This window comes from Triturus cristatus, chromosome 11 (genome assembly GCF_964204655.1).
Source record: "Triturus cristatus chromosome 11, aTriCri1.1, whole genome shotgun sequence".
Classification (NCBI taxonomy): domain Eukaryota; kingdom Metazoa; phylum Chordata; class Amphibia; order Caudata; family Salamandridae; genus Triturus; species Triturus cristatus.
Window position 1 is genome coordinate 1,181,834,470 of NC_140594.1, and position 13,069 is coordinate 1,181,847,538.

Below are 13,069 nucleotides of genomic sequence, written 5' to 3' on the forward strand. Positions count from 1 at the left end.
ATTTCCTCCATAACGTGCTGTACATTATGGAAGAAAGACCATGCTTCACGTACATATCCCTATTAGGAGTCCCCTCTGGGGGAGCTGGAGCAGATTCCTCGAGGTTCAACCGGTTTCCAAAACAGCAGCACCACTTACGGAGTGCGCTAAAAGCAGGCATGCTAGGAATAGTGCAAAATATGCAATATTATAAAGAAAATGGCACTTAATCGTTGCGCCGTTCAAAGTTTACACAGCTCCTGGAGAAATTTCTCCACATTACCTGCCTATATGTGTTGCAACGCATATATTTTCACAAAGACAAATGCAAAATATGACTAGTCACCATCAATCAAACTCAAATAGCCAGACCAGGCTTCAAAACTCGGAGCAAGTACCGTACAACGGTTCTTACCAATCAAGAGTCCAGGTTCCAACTGCCAAGCTCCACAATCGCCCAAACGGCTCTCACGGCAGGACCGACAGAAAAGGTCTCAGTCGGTGACCGGCGCCACCCAGACGGTCAGCTCGGAAGGGAAGGAAGAAAAACCTCGGGATGCCAGGGCTAAGACGCCGCTGGCAGTGATCACGTCCCCGGCCAAACTCCTCACCTTCGTCGCGACCAGTCCTTCGAGCATCCGAGTCGCCGATGAGCCCCACGTGACGGGCGCCAATTGATGAATACAAGCCCCAGCTAGGCCCGCAAGAGACAAGGGTTCGCTCTTCTGTAACGAAATCTATAAGGAAGTTGGCACGGAAACTGCAAAGTACAAAAACAATGTTTATTAACCCTTAAGGGTGGTCCTACAATCCACACAACACTCTTCAGTATTGCATGGAGTAGCACACAGAACTTGCGTACATAGTCCCCTTTTATACACAGCTGAGGGGTTCATAGTGGGTGGATACAACATGAGGTTTGAAGAACATTACCATTTAGGGTCATTCTCGATACTGAATCAATACATGGGCGGAGCTAACACACTCCTTGAGCCCGCGAAAGGACATGGTCAAGCAAAGCTAATTATAACAGATGTGGTCAAGTCGGGGCATGCGCCAGACGGACAAGAGAGCTATTTATAAACTGTTACTAGGCAGATTACAAGAGCAACTAACACAGAGGTCGGACTCTCCTCGTGGTGAACACATGGCAGCATGCCAATACAAAATGGAGTCCGGACTTCGGCCAACATAATGAGGAAAACACGATAAAAGGGAAAGCATTAATGTCTTCAGTAAATGCTTAATCACATTCTGCTTTAATTTACAACATGCTGTTGATGCCGGGCGTCTCGCACCCCTCCCCCACACACTGCTTTGCAGCTGTTTAGTTGTTTTCATGGTTTGAAATGCTAATAAATGTATAAGAATAAAACACTTGCACACTTTGCACAGTGACATCCTTGATGATGTAATTTCATATGTCACGTGTGATGTTATCAATGATATCATAGAACATGTCACGAGTGATGCAATATGCGAGGTCATACGCAGTGCATGACAAGTGTGCAAGTTATAGTTACTTTAGTTAAATATACCTGATGAATTCTAGATGTTTTTTGAGTTAAAAATTGCATTTTTAATCTGACATTTCCACCTATCAGTAAAATGTCACTTTAAGCTTAGTTTTTTTTCTGTGAATTACTAAGTAAGGTATTACCATGCCTAACTGTAACATCACTTTAACCTTTGTTTTTTCAGTGAATTTGTAGCGTTGTTTTTTAACGTGGAGCAAGGGTCTGAATAAAGTCCCTTTGATTTAACTTTTCGGCGGTTGATGCCCGCCCATCCCTTGTGAGGGTCTAGCGTGCGCCCAGTGCGACCCACCTTGTTGTTGCACCTCTTGGTGTTATTAAAAGCCACCACTGCGGGGTCCCTTGATCACCCCCTCCAGAGCCAGCCTTTCACTGGCACACATCTCTTCATTCACAGGCAGTCCACGCCACTATCACACAGCTCATCTCTTATTTTCATAAGCATGATACAGTTCTGAAACTTTATTAAAGTAATATTGAAAGCATGTGGACGTTTTATTATGTTCAAGTGTCATATTTACAGTGTGTAAATGTTGTTTGACAGATTAGTATAGATTTCCAGACAGAGAAATAAACTATTTCACAGAGAATTCAACAATATATTATCACAAACAGATTTATACAGATTTCCAAACTGAGATATAAAGTCTTTTCATGGCAAATATAAAAGGTATAAGTAACATGGGAATAAATGCAGGATACAGAGGTATATAAGACTTTTATCAAATAAAAAGTATAAAATAAAATTGAGTTTTTTCAAAGTACAAATTCACTTTCAGCATTTCAGGAAGGACCTCAAGGCCTGGTTCAACCAATAGGAGAACAGGCAGCATGATTCCACTGTGCCTCGAGGCCCTCACGGGTGAAGCAGCAGCGCTCTACAAATCCTGATTGATTGATTGATTGACTTTCATAGCACAACAAAATCAAAGAAATTACCTATGTTCTATTGTGTTCTATTGTGTCTGCATGCTGTGTTTGTGTGTCTCGACTGAATGTGTGTGGGTGTTTGAATGTACGTTGAGTGTGTGTGGCTGTGTGAACGTGTGTGTTTATGTATATGTGGCTTGAGTACGTGTGCCAGGTTATTGGGTCAGAACAATAGCACCCGCTAATTACCAAAACCACTGAGTGTGGTATCTATCAGTTGCCGTTACCACTTCCTGTTCTCTGGTTTCCCACTTCCGGCTGAGAGATAACATGGTAACACCTCTCACTTCCACCTTCCGGCCTTCCAATCTCTGATTATTTCACTTTTTGTCAACACTAATTTCTCCAAGTATCACAAGGCAAAATGAGTGTGGGTAAAAATGTGTGAAATATGTGCACTACTTGTAAACCTGAGTCAGACATAAACTACTGTCAGTAGGTATTTGGTGAAAAAAATATTGTGCAACGTTCTCTAAATAGTAAAGTAGTTGGAGATTTGCTCTATTTTTCGATCATGCTATATAAGTCAATTACGTTCACATTTGTTTTAGAGCAGTTTATGTCTTAAATATAGCCTTAAAGGAGGCTTGTCAGCACTGGGTCATTGTGAGAGATGTTTTTTGCAGCGGGGGGGTCTTCCAATATTTTTACTGTTAAAATGTTTTCCTATATTGCGATTTTAAAATACTTTTTTGTAACACATTATTTAAAATTAAATTGTTGCTGGCGGAAATTCTACAAGTTTTTATTTTTTTTATTTTTTTATTAACCAATAGCTGGCAAGAGATGAAACTTTAAAGCACAGACTACCGGTTCATTGGTTATAACAACATGACAATTTAATATCATTATAAAATTGCATGTAAAGGCTTTCAATAGATTTGCTTAAGAATGGATACCACTCTTGGTTTATTTTGCAATCTAGTTTAACCACGTCATTTTGAAAAGTAGAAGACAGTTTTAAAAAAAAGCAAATCTAAATTAGACACACAAAATGTTGTTTTGGAAATGGATCCACCTAGCATAATTCAGTATTACTCACCGCACACTGTACCAATGGCTAAGGCAATGATGCTGCCTGAAAATGAACTGCAAAGCCCATCGCCACCAAGAGATGGCACTGTCCCAAATGAAGTCCAACCAAAATCACGTCTCAATCTACGCCAATTAATTGCCTATGCTATTATCAGTGCGAGCCAGTGGCAATGCATTCAGTCGCCATTGAAGAGTGGAAATTCCACCATGGATGGCCATCTATACTATGAACATCATGATATAGGCATGGCCAAAAACATCCATGGTGCACCAGTCAAAGGGCCATCACATTCACTGTGCTGAAAATGAGTGCCAACAAACTGACAACACCCTGAGAAGCTTGGCACTGTCTTTTTTGCAGTGCTTTGGAGCCTTTGCAGAGAATTTGAGAATTATCCGGAGTTGAATTTTACGGTAGCTCCGTATTATGCCATCCATCCATCAGGCCAAGAAAAAACATACAAACCGAGTTCTATTAATTAATAAAAAGAAAACGTGTGCCTGATTTTACTCATGTTCCCCCATACCTTAAGGCAGTCCTCACACTACTCTCTGCAGTTTAAGACAGGCGTAAACTTCATTGATCCAGAAAAACTGAAGTGAGTAGTACATCAGCCTAATATACATAAGGCTGTTATCCAAAGAAGGCCATAGTAAGTGAGGCCCATGTTTTCTACTTTAATATGTACCACAATAATATTAGCAACAGTATAGCAAGAGACAGACAGTCACAGCACTTGCACCAACAAGAGCCACTAACAGACTGGTCTTTGTCCTTTTCGGTGTAAGACTCTGGGATGGTGATACGAACGGGCAGAGCCGACTCTTTGGTGTCCTGCACAGAATATCCCGTGGCAGGAGATGTCTTCCTAGAAGACCTCTTGCCACTTGGAGTCCATGGACAGATCCCCAGCCGGCAGGCCTCACAGTTCTCAGGCTGGTGTGGCCCATGGAGGCTTACATACACTTTTGTGTGTTGCGGCTCGTCAGCCACATACTCGTCGTTGCACAACTTCCGGATGGAGAGCAGCAGGTTGTTTAAGATAATGTTGATGTTCTCCTTGCTAAACGTAGGTTCTTCAAAAATTCCTGCGCTGCAGCTGTTACACTTCTGCCCCAAGATATTCATTTTCACAGTCCCTCGTCTTCTCTTCTTTTCCAGTTTCATTTGGAAGAGGATCAGTACTTGTGCCGATCCCCAGGGGTGGCCGCAGCGGGAGCAGCTGAACCTGCAGGCAGAAATGGTAGAACAAGTTACCTGGTCCTGGAAGATCAACAGTGCAAAGCGTAATGACTTAGAGTGTGGAGTCTGCACTCTCTCCCAATCAATAAATACTCTGTACCACTTACACATCCCCACATCCCTTTAATACTTTTCAATTTCTTTCCCCTGATGAGAAATATACCACACCGTAAGATCTTTGTACCCTATCTGCATCATAGACATGCCAAGGTTCAATTTGTTATTTTTTGAATATTCAGGTCAATGACAGGGACAGCTGGATGGCTCAGGGCACTAAGTTTCTAGAGCTATGATCTGTCATCAACCTGGTGAACGCACAAAATATCGAGTTTTTTATATCACAATACCAAAATATCGTATACAGAATATCGTTAGTACAACGATATGGTGTCGCACAGAATCACAGTCAAGAATATAGACTTTTTGGGAAAATAATATTGTTTTAAATTGTTTCATTCAAAATGTTCTGCATAAATATAGTTGTAAAGACTGTTATTTATTTATTTTTTGTTTTTATTTACTTAAGTTTCATTTTTTATTTGGTTGGTTTATGTTGGATTGGGAAGTGGGTGGCTGATTTTGTAGTGGAATAAGTTGGGAAGTTAATTATATTTTAAATGATTGTATATTGCTGTTAATTATTTGTGTAATGTATTATTACTTATGTAAAAAAAAAACAATTGGGGTTTATTTCTTACTTGCTTTATCTACATTTTATTTTATAAATGTTAGAGTATATTTAAATGCTACTATTTCTGTAAGTTATTTATATTTTAGCAGGTTCTGTAGGTGAATAGAGGTGGAATTTATCGAAGTTATAATATTTTTATAGGTAATAGTTTATCAAGTTTAATTGATAAATCGATAAGTATTTTTATGGTGGGCATATTAAGTACTTTATTTCTTTTTTAATTAGTCATTAATTTGAATTAATTATTTTAATAGTAATGTTTGTAAAATGCACATGTATTTTTTGTATTTCAAAGTAAATATTTTGGTTTATTAATTTGCAATACATTTTGTTGGATATATCATTTAAGTTATAATTTTGCAGACATGTACTCTTTGTTTATGAAGGCAGGGAACTTAAATTTATTTATATTATTTGTACTTTTTTATTATGTATTTTTTGATTTGTTTAATACTTTGTAATAAGAATTTTTCTATTGATACTCTAATTCTTTTAATATGATATTAGGTATTTACATGTTTTGTATAAAAGGATAAGGAGGTGGAATGCTCTTTGTAGTCCCTCCAAAGCCCAACATTTTCTCTACTGTTGCTTGGGCTGGAGTGAAAATAGTAAATGTAACCCTTCCGGAGTCTAACACTTTCCCTACTTTTCATTAGACTGGAGTGGTAATAGTAAATATAATCCCACTGAAGTCCAAAACCTGCCCTTCTGTTTATTTAGATGGAGTGAGATTTGTAAATTAAGCCCTTGCAGGAAAACTTGGTTCATGTAATGTTTGTTAAACAGTATTTATTGCAATTATTTTTTGTATATTTTTATATATTGTTGCGAGAATGGCAGAAATTTCATTAAAGGGAAACTGATGGAATTTCATTTTTGGTATTGACTGGATTATACTGGACAAACAGGGCGGGGACAGAGAACGTGCCCTGCGGGGATTGGAATCTGAATACTTCATTTTGTTGAACAGTCTTCATCCAACAGGACTCAATCAAGATGAGGAAATGCACGTACATCTAGGCTGACCTGCATTGGGGACTGCATATTTTCGGTCTAAACATCAGGGTTCATAATGGTATCTGTATTTTTTGTATTTTTATTACATTTCTTTATAGCAGATTATGGTCTCTTGTTCTAAAAGAAAAAAAAAATCTCTTTTTCTTTTCTTCTTCGTTGGCGGTATGCAGACAGAAAGGATACAGGATAGGATTAGACGATACCTACCTCTTTGATGTACAGATTTGTGTAAAGGGGTTGGACTTTATCCTCCTTTTTGTGCCTTTCACCACTCATGTCACATCATAGCATAGACTCAGTATGATATGACGGCAGCTGCTGACTAATTTATTTGATTTTTGACTAATATCACACTTAGGTCTCTTCCGATCACCTAGGATATTTCACTACATCATACTCAGAATCCACACTTAACCCTTTGTGTGCTCATGTCGGGCTGGACTCGTCATGGCACACAGTCGTCGTGTGCTCATGACCAGTCCAGCTCGTCATGACACCCACCCAAGGGGGAAGCGCTGGCGCTCCCCCCGTGGGCAGTCGATCTGGGTCTCGTAACTGGGGAAGGCAGGGGAAGACCTTCCCCTGCCTCCCTCCGCCCCCCCACAGCATCATCAATGACATCACCGACGCGCAGGAAGCCATTTGCTTCCTGCGCGTCGGTAAACAAAGAGGTATGTTTTGGGGCTGGGGAGGCGGGGGGGATTTTCTCAAAAGAGACATTGAGGGAAAGGAAAGGGTTTTCCTTTCCCTCGATGCCTCTTTTGTGCATTCCTGCTGCACGATCGTGCGATCGTGCAGCAGGAATGCCCACTAGATGCCAGGGATATATATATATTTTTTTTTAAAGGGACAAGTCGTTACTGTCCTCTTGGGGACAGTATATTCTGGCTTTGTCTGCCCCCTGGGGAGGGTGCAGACTTATTTTTTTTTTTAAATCGTCCCACTGGCCATTTAAGAGAATTAGTGCGGAGTGGCCCCTTGGGCAAGGGTCACTCCCATTTGGGGGCCATTTTTTTTTAGGCAGTGTATTTTTGTTTTTTTGGGGGGAGCGGCGTCTTAGGCAAGGGTCGCTCCCCTTATGTGGGGTATATTTTAGGCTTTGTCTGCCCCCCTGGGGGGGCAGATTTTCTCTATTAAAAAAAATGCCCACTGGACCACCAGGGAGTGTTTAGTGGGGAGTGGCCCCTTGGGCAAGGGTCACTCCCCTTTGAGGGCTTATGATTTTGGCTGTCTGCCCCCACGGGGGGGGGCAGATTTCGCCATTTTTAGGTCGAGCATTTAAGACCTCTTGTGTATACTTTAGTATATACTTATATGTTTATATGGTTTGTGGGCTCTGGAGATCAGCCCTAGAACTTGTCTGCTTCCGCTTAAGGACTTTCTTTTCTGATCAACTGACTCTATTTAACTGTCGATAGAAAATGACCAGCAGAGGTCAGTATAATACCAGAATTGTTTTCTGCTGATGGACTTAAATTTTTTAATTTTTCTGGCAACTTCCTCTATTTAACTTTCTTGATAGAAAACGACCAGCAGAGGTCAGTAAAATACCAGAATCACTTCAGCATTCTCTAGGTTTCAGTCCATAGAAATTGTCTTCCACGACCACCCATTGACAATAATATTTTTTTTTAATCTTGTATTTTCAGTGATATGACCACCGAAGGCCCAGATTTTATATATATATGTGCATTTGTGTTTGTTATTGTTTCTTCATATCAAAATAATTATTCATTTTTCTAAAGGAAGTCATTGTGGTATGTGTGTTTTTTGGAATGTCAAAAATTGTAATGGGACATTGTACCATTTATAGGGTAATTTGATGTTCCCGGTGGTTAGGTAATTGATATTATTTCCTCCATACCAACATTTGGTATAATGTGTAATTGACACAAGGAGCACGTGTGCTGGACCTCAAAGCTCCTGGTTTCCTTTTCAACAGAACCTCTATATTTTTCTGCATGATAGTTTGTCTTACAACCGTTCAACCTGCAGTCTGAGATTTTAATAATGATGTGTTCAGATGAGCTGTAAATGTCAGAGGTTATTAAAATGAGTTCCACTATGTTTCTTGCCTGGCAACTATTCTTATAATTATTTTCATATCAAGCCTGATCAAACCAGGAACAAACAACACAAGCTGGCCTTCTTCTTCTTTGAAAAATCAACTTAAAACAGCAAGTACACAAAGAAATCTCTTGAAAAGTATTTTTAAATGATAAAAAGTAATCCCAGTCGATTATTAAGCAAAGCAACAGAATGTCCATGCTTAAGTGAGTACACATATCTCTAATGTTCCAATTAATATCTTTAACTTTATTGATTTTTAAATATTATATATCTAATAATATAGATAATAATATTATAATGTTATGCATCTCTTTATTCAAAACTTATACTTAACTGATTTTTAAAAAAAAGTATTTATATATTTTCTTTTAAAATCAATTCTTTATTATTGTTTTCTTACATATTAATTTTATTGACACTAATCAGTGCTTTTATTCTATCATATCTGCAGGTTACTGTTCTATACATTTGTATATGGGTACTTGTGTGCTTTAAACATTGACATAAACAAAAAAATTAAGACAAATGATATTATTAAAATGCGTATGAAAGTGCCAACTGCTGGCCATTCCGGAAGAACCAAAGATTATCAAAAGCTGATTTTTATCTCTGAGAAAATTGGCAAATGTGTGTGCCACTCACTTAGGATAGGGGTGGGCGGAACACGCAGAATTTCACTCTGGGGGATTCCACGGAATTCCGCGGAGTTACATAAAAACTCCTCAAGCTTCCGCGGAGTGCTGCGAAGAAGCTGAAAATGCCCGCTGTGCTGTTTGTGCTGCGATTTAGTGCCAGTAGCCCGTTCTGTGCAGAAAATTAGCACGAACGGCACCACAGTATTTTCGAGTAGATTTTGCTGCCCTTCGAGTAGAAAAACTTGAGAAGCACCCTCCTGACTACAGCCGCCTGTGTTGTAAAATCTCATTAGAATTTCTCCAAGCGTTCAGAAATCACTCTGGGGGATGCCAAATTTCCCTCACTCTCACCAGCACCCATTCTGGACCCTTGTGTTGTTCCCATTGTCACTGTGTTGCTTGAATGGGGAAACAATTCCATCACGCAGTGATTGGCGGAATTTGGCGGGAACGCTACCTACAGAGTAACGTGGACTCATCAAATGTTTTCAATTCCGCGAGTGGAATTAAAATTCCGCCCAGGCCTACTTATGACAATAATGTAATCTTCATTTAACCGGCTCACCCTGCTGCAAAATACAGAATTGCGACACTGCGTTCTGATTCACAAAACTACCTACACATCATTGATTTCAGGTTCAGAGTTTTGATGATTTCCTGGCTTTTTGTTTGGGGTTAACAAAGTCGGAAATCTACGCAAGTCATGAATTTCTCGGGGTACCCCTTGATGCCAGCAGTTTCTCTGGCAAGACGTCTGCCAGAAAGTTATATCTGAACATTTTACGTATTTTCATTGTTTCCACATAAATAGCATTTTTTCAATGTGTCAGCTTTCTCCTAAACTTGATGAGGGCGCGTGCTGAAAGCTCGAGCCTGGCTCGAGCCAGAGGGCGGTCTCGGCCTCAGCTTTGGGTCCACTTGGACCCTGGAGCCCAGCACGAGCAGAGCCCGACCGCTCCCTATGAGAGGGTGTCGGCTCTCAGCGGCGGTGGACGTCATCACTGTTACAACTGGTGCGTTGTCTTGTGGCATCTCTGACCAATAGACAATGGCCAGTGTCGTGTTTCATAGGCTTTTAAGTTTTAACACAATCTTGTTTTTCGCGAGCTGTGAAAGCCGGCATTGTATTAAAACTAAAAAACACATCCTCACAAATACCAAAGGCTCTCTCGCAGCAGGAAGAGTGCACGGGGCAGGGGGGTGAGGGGGGGGGGCGGATCAGGTAGGGAAGCAGCCATTGCTAAGAAATTGCTACACGGAGCAGGGGGGTTTCTCAGTGGGGGCCCGGAGTGGCACCTTTGTTCTCATACAGATGCTGCTAAATTAGAAGTGGGGGGGCCTGAGGTGGTGAGGTAGAAGGAGGTGGAGGGGGGAGGGGAGATTAGAGAAAGAGATGGAACAGCAAAGAGTGAATAGCTTGGCCAGGACTGGAGACCGGCGTGACTGACTGGTATTTTTAGCACAACCTACTGTCACGTACAAAAAACATTTATTTTTATGGTTCTCGTTGACTTTTGTTTCTTTTTTTGTGGGGGGGGGGCTCAGGTCGCATTTGGGCTCATACATCTAAGCCGGACCCCTGGATCGGCTCTACCCATGAGTTGTCTGGCTCACCCACCTCTATCCTCAACCCGCAAAAACATGTCGCACTTTGGGCATTTTTTCACCCACTGTGCACACTCACTCCAAACATTGTGGGGGCTGTAGTCAGGTGTGCACACAGGGAAGGAAAAATAAATAGAGAATGTTTGTGAATGCAACCGGATGGTATGGATTTACACAGCGACCCCAGTCAGTACGGGGTACCCCCCGTGTCTCACCTGCCAAAGGCCTGCTGTTCGTGCCGCCTCCAGTCACGTCCGGCCGAAGTGCGGTTCCCCCACACCAGGGACCACACATCCTTCGACTTCTCTCGAAACATCAAAGCCCTGAAGTAGTAGTCCCAGATTTCCATATCTTTGCCCATGTTCTCCCGATGGAAGCCTGGAAGGGACACTTCTGTCTAAGAAGCGCTGCGCGAGTCTGTGGAAAAGTTCGCTGCAGCTCCTGGGGTGTGGCATTTCAGGGGGAACTGAGAAACGAAACTGAGGCAGTAATTCACTCGCCAAATTTAACTCTCTCAGGACACAACTAGTTGTTTCAAATTTACCTCGTTTTCATGATTAAGTAGGGGAGACCGGGTTCCATCCGCCACAGAAGAGAGCTGCAAGGACCTAGTTGCATTCACGGCAGGGCTGAGTCGCCTTTTCATTCTTCCAAGGTCGAAAACTGGCATACTGCTTTATGAACAAGTGCGCGCTTAAAACTCTAGGGTTCAATGGTGCCATGGTCATCGGAGTTGTGCAACTATGCGGACATAATATTTTCCACATAATTACGGATTTACTTTTTGCTCAGCCCCTCTGCTACATAATATTCAGATTTCGTAAAAAAATGTTTCTAGTTCAAACGGATTAATATTTTCCACAGAAACGCCACACGAGGTGCCTCGCAGTGGCAGACCCTTTACCAAGTTTAACTGCCCTCCTATTAGGATGTTGAGTGGTCTACTAGGGTTAAACTGGTACTAGGGAAGTTACATTTTAGCCCAAAAAGTACTGATTTTGTGTATCAAACTAAAAAGATAGTGAAACAATACTGTCACAGGATGTGAGGCATTGTCCCACATAATTTGCCATTTTCTTGCCTCATAAACTCAGTCAACACTGCTGCATTATTTGGTCTCTTTTTGCCACATAATTCCAGTTGCCTCTAGGGATGTGGATGGACAGCTGAACACTAGACAAACAGCCCTTAAAGATCTCTTTAACAAACTCATACATGTGTAGTGTCAGAGCCCAAACCAAGCCAGGGTTTAAATGTAGAATTGGTTCCCTCAGCTACAATGTCCCTCTTCTTTACCTGTCCAAACAACTAAACGTCACCGGGGACAGCGAGGTCTGGGGACTGGAGTGTTCATTGCTGTTGTTACCTTGGAGGGGCTAAGACTGTCGCTATTGCCATCGCTGTGTTCACGGAAGGGCTTCGCACGGGACTCAATCACCTAGGAGTCCGTGCGTGCACACAGCTGCACCGAGGTCCGCCCTCCCGCCACTAACACTTAAAAGACCTCGCGGAACCCGCTGGCGCGGGTCCCGCTTCGCTACGGGGGACTGGAGTGTTCATTGCTGTTGTTACCTTGGAGGGGCTAAGACTGTCGCTATTGCCATCGCTGTGTTCACGGAAGGTCTTCGCACGGGACTCAATCACCTAGGAGTCCGTGCGTGCACACAGCTGCACCGAGGTCCGCCCTCCCGCCACTAACACTTAAAAGACCTCGCGGAACCCGCTGGCGCGGGTCCCGCTTTGCTACGGGGGACAGGAGTGTTCATTGCTGTTGTTACCTTGGAGGGGCTAAGACTGTCGCTATTGCCATCGCTGTGTTCACGGAAGGTCTTCGCACGGGACTCAATCACCCAGGAGTCCGTGCGTGCTCACAGCTGCACCGAGGTCTGCCCTCCCACCACTAACACTTAAAAGACCTCGCGGAACCCGCTGGCGCGGGTCCCGCTTCGCTACTGGGGACTGGAGTGTTCATTGCTGTTGTTACCTTGGAGGGGCTAAGACTGTCGCTATTGCCATCGCTGTGTTCACGGAAGGTCTTCGCACGGGACTCAATTACCCAGGAGTCCGTGCGTGCTCACAGCTGCACCGAGGTCCGCCCTCCCGCCTATTGGTTCCTGCCCCCCTATTAATATTTCCATCTAACGCTGCGCGGGACGCGCGCGGGACGCCCAGAACGAAGCCCGGACAAAGGGCGAACTGTCTGTGACAGTCCGGGGCAGGAGGGGGCAGGCGGGGGTCTAAGAACACTTGTGCCGTTTGATGTTCACCCTGTAGGCTGTATCGATTAGTGTCATTGCAGCCAGGTTAGTAACTGGCGCTGTGGAAT

The 13,069-nt window shown here is 42.6% G+C and overlaps 1 protein-coding gene across 1 annotated transcript; it reads right to left on the bottom strand.

Moving 5' to 3' along the window:
- Window positions 1–1,975: 1,975 nt before the first annotated feature.
- On the bottom strand, window positions 1,976–11,252 carry LOC146788683 (receptor-transporting protein 3-like). Its single transcript, XM_085635913.1, has 2 exons — window positions 10,959–11,252; window positions 1,976–4,708 (listed from the first exon to the last, which is right to left on the bottom strand). Exons 1-2 carry the CDS (start codon window positions 11,102–11,104, stop codon window positions 4,153–4,155), a joined length of 702 nt encoding a protein of 233 aa, XP_085492039.1. The 5' UTR covers window positions 11,105–11,252; the 3' UTR covers window positions 1,976–4,152.
- Window positions 11,253–13,069: the final 1,817 nt, after the last annotated feature.

Coding starts and splice junctions, on each gene's coding strand:
- LOC146788683 (XM_085635913.1), bottom strand. CDS start 11,104: ATGGGCAAAGATATGGAAATCTGGGACTACTACTTCAGGGCTTTGATG. Junction 4,709..10,958: donor GAACAGCAGGCCTTTGGCAG/GTGAGACACGGG, acceptor TTCTGCCTGCAG/GTTCAGCTGCTCCCGCTGCG.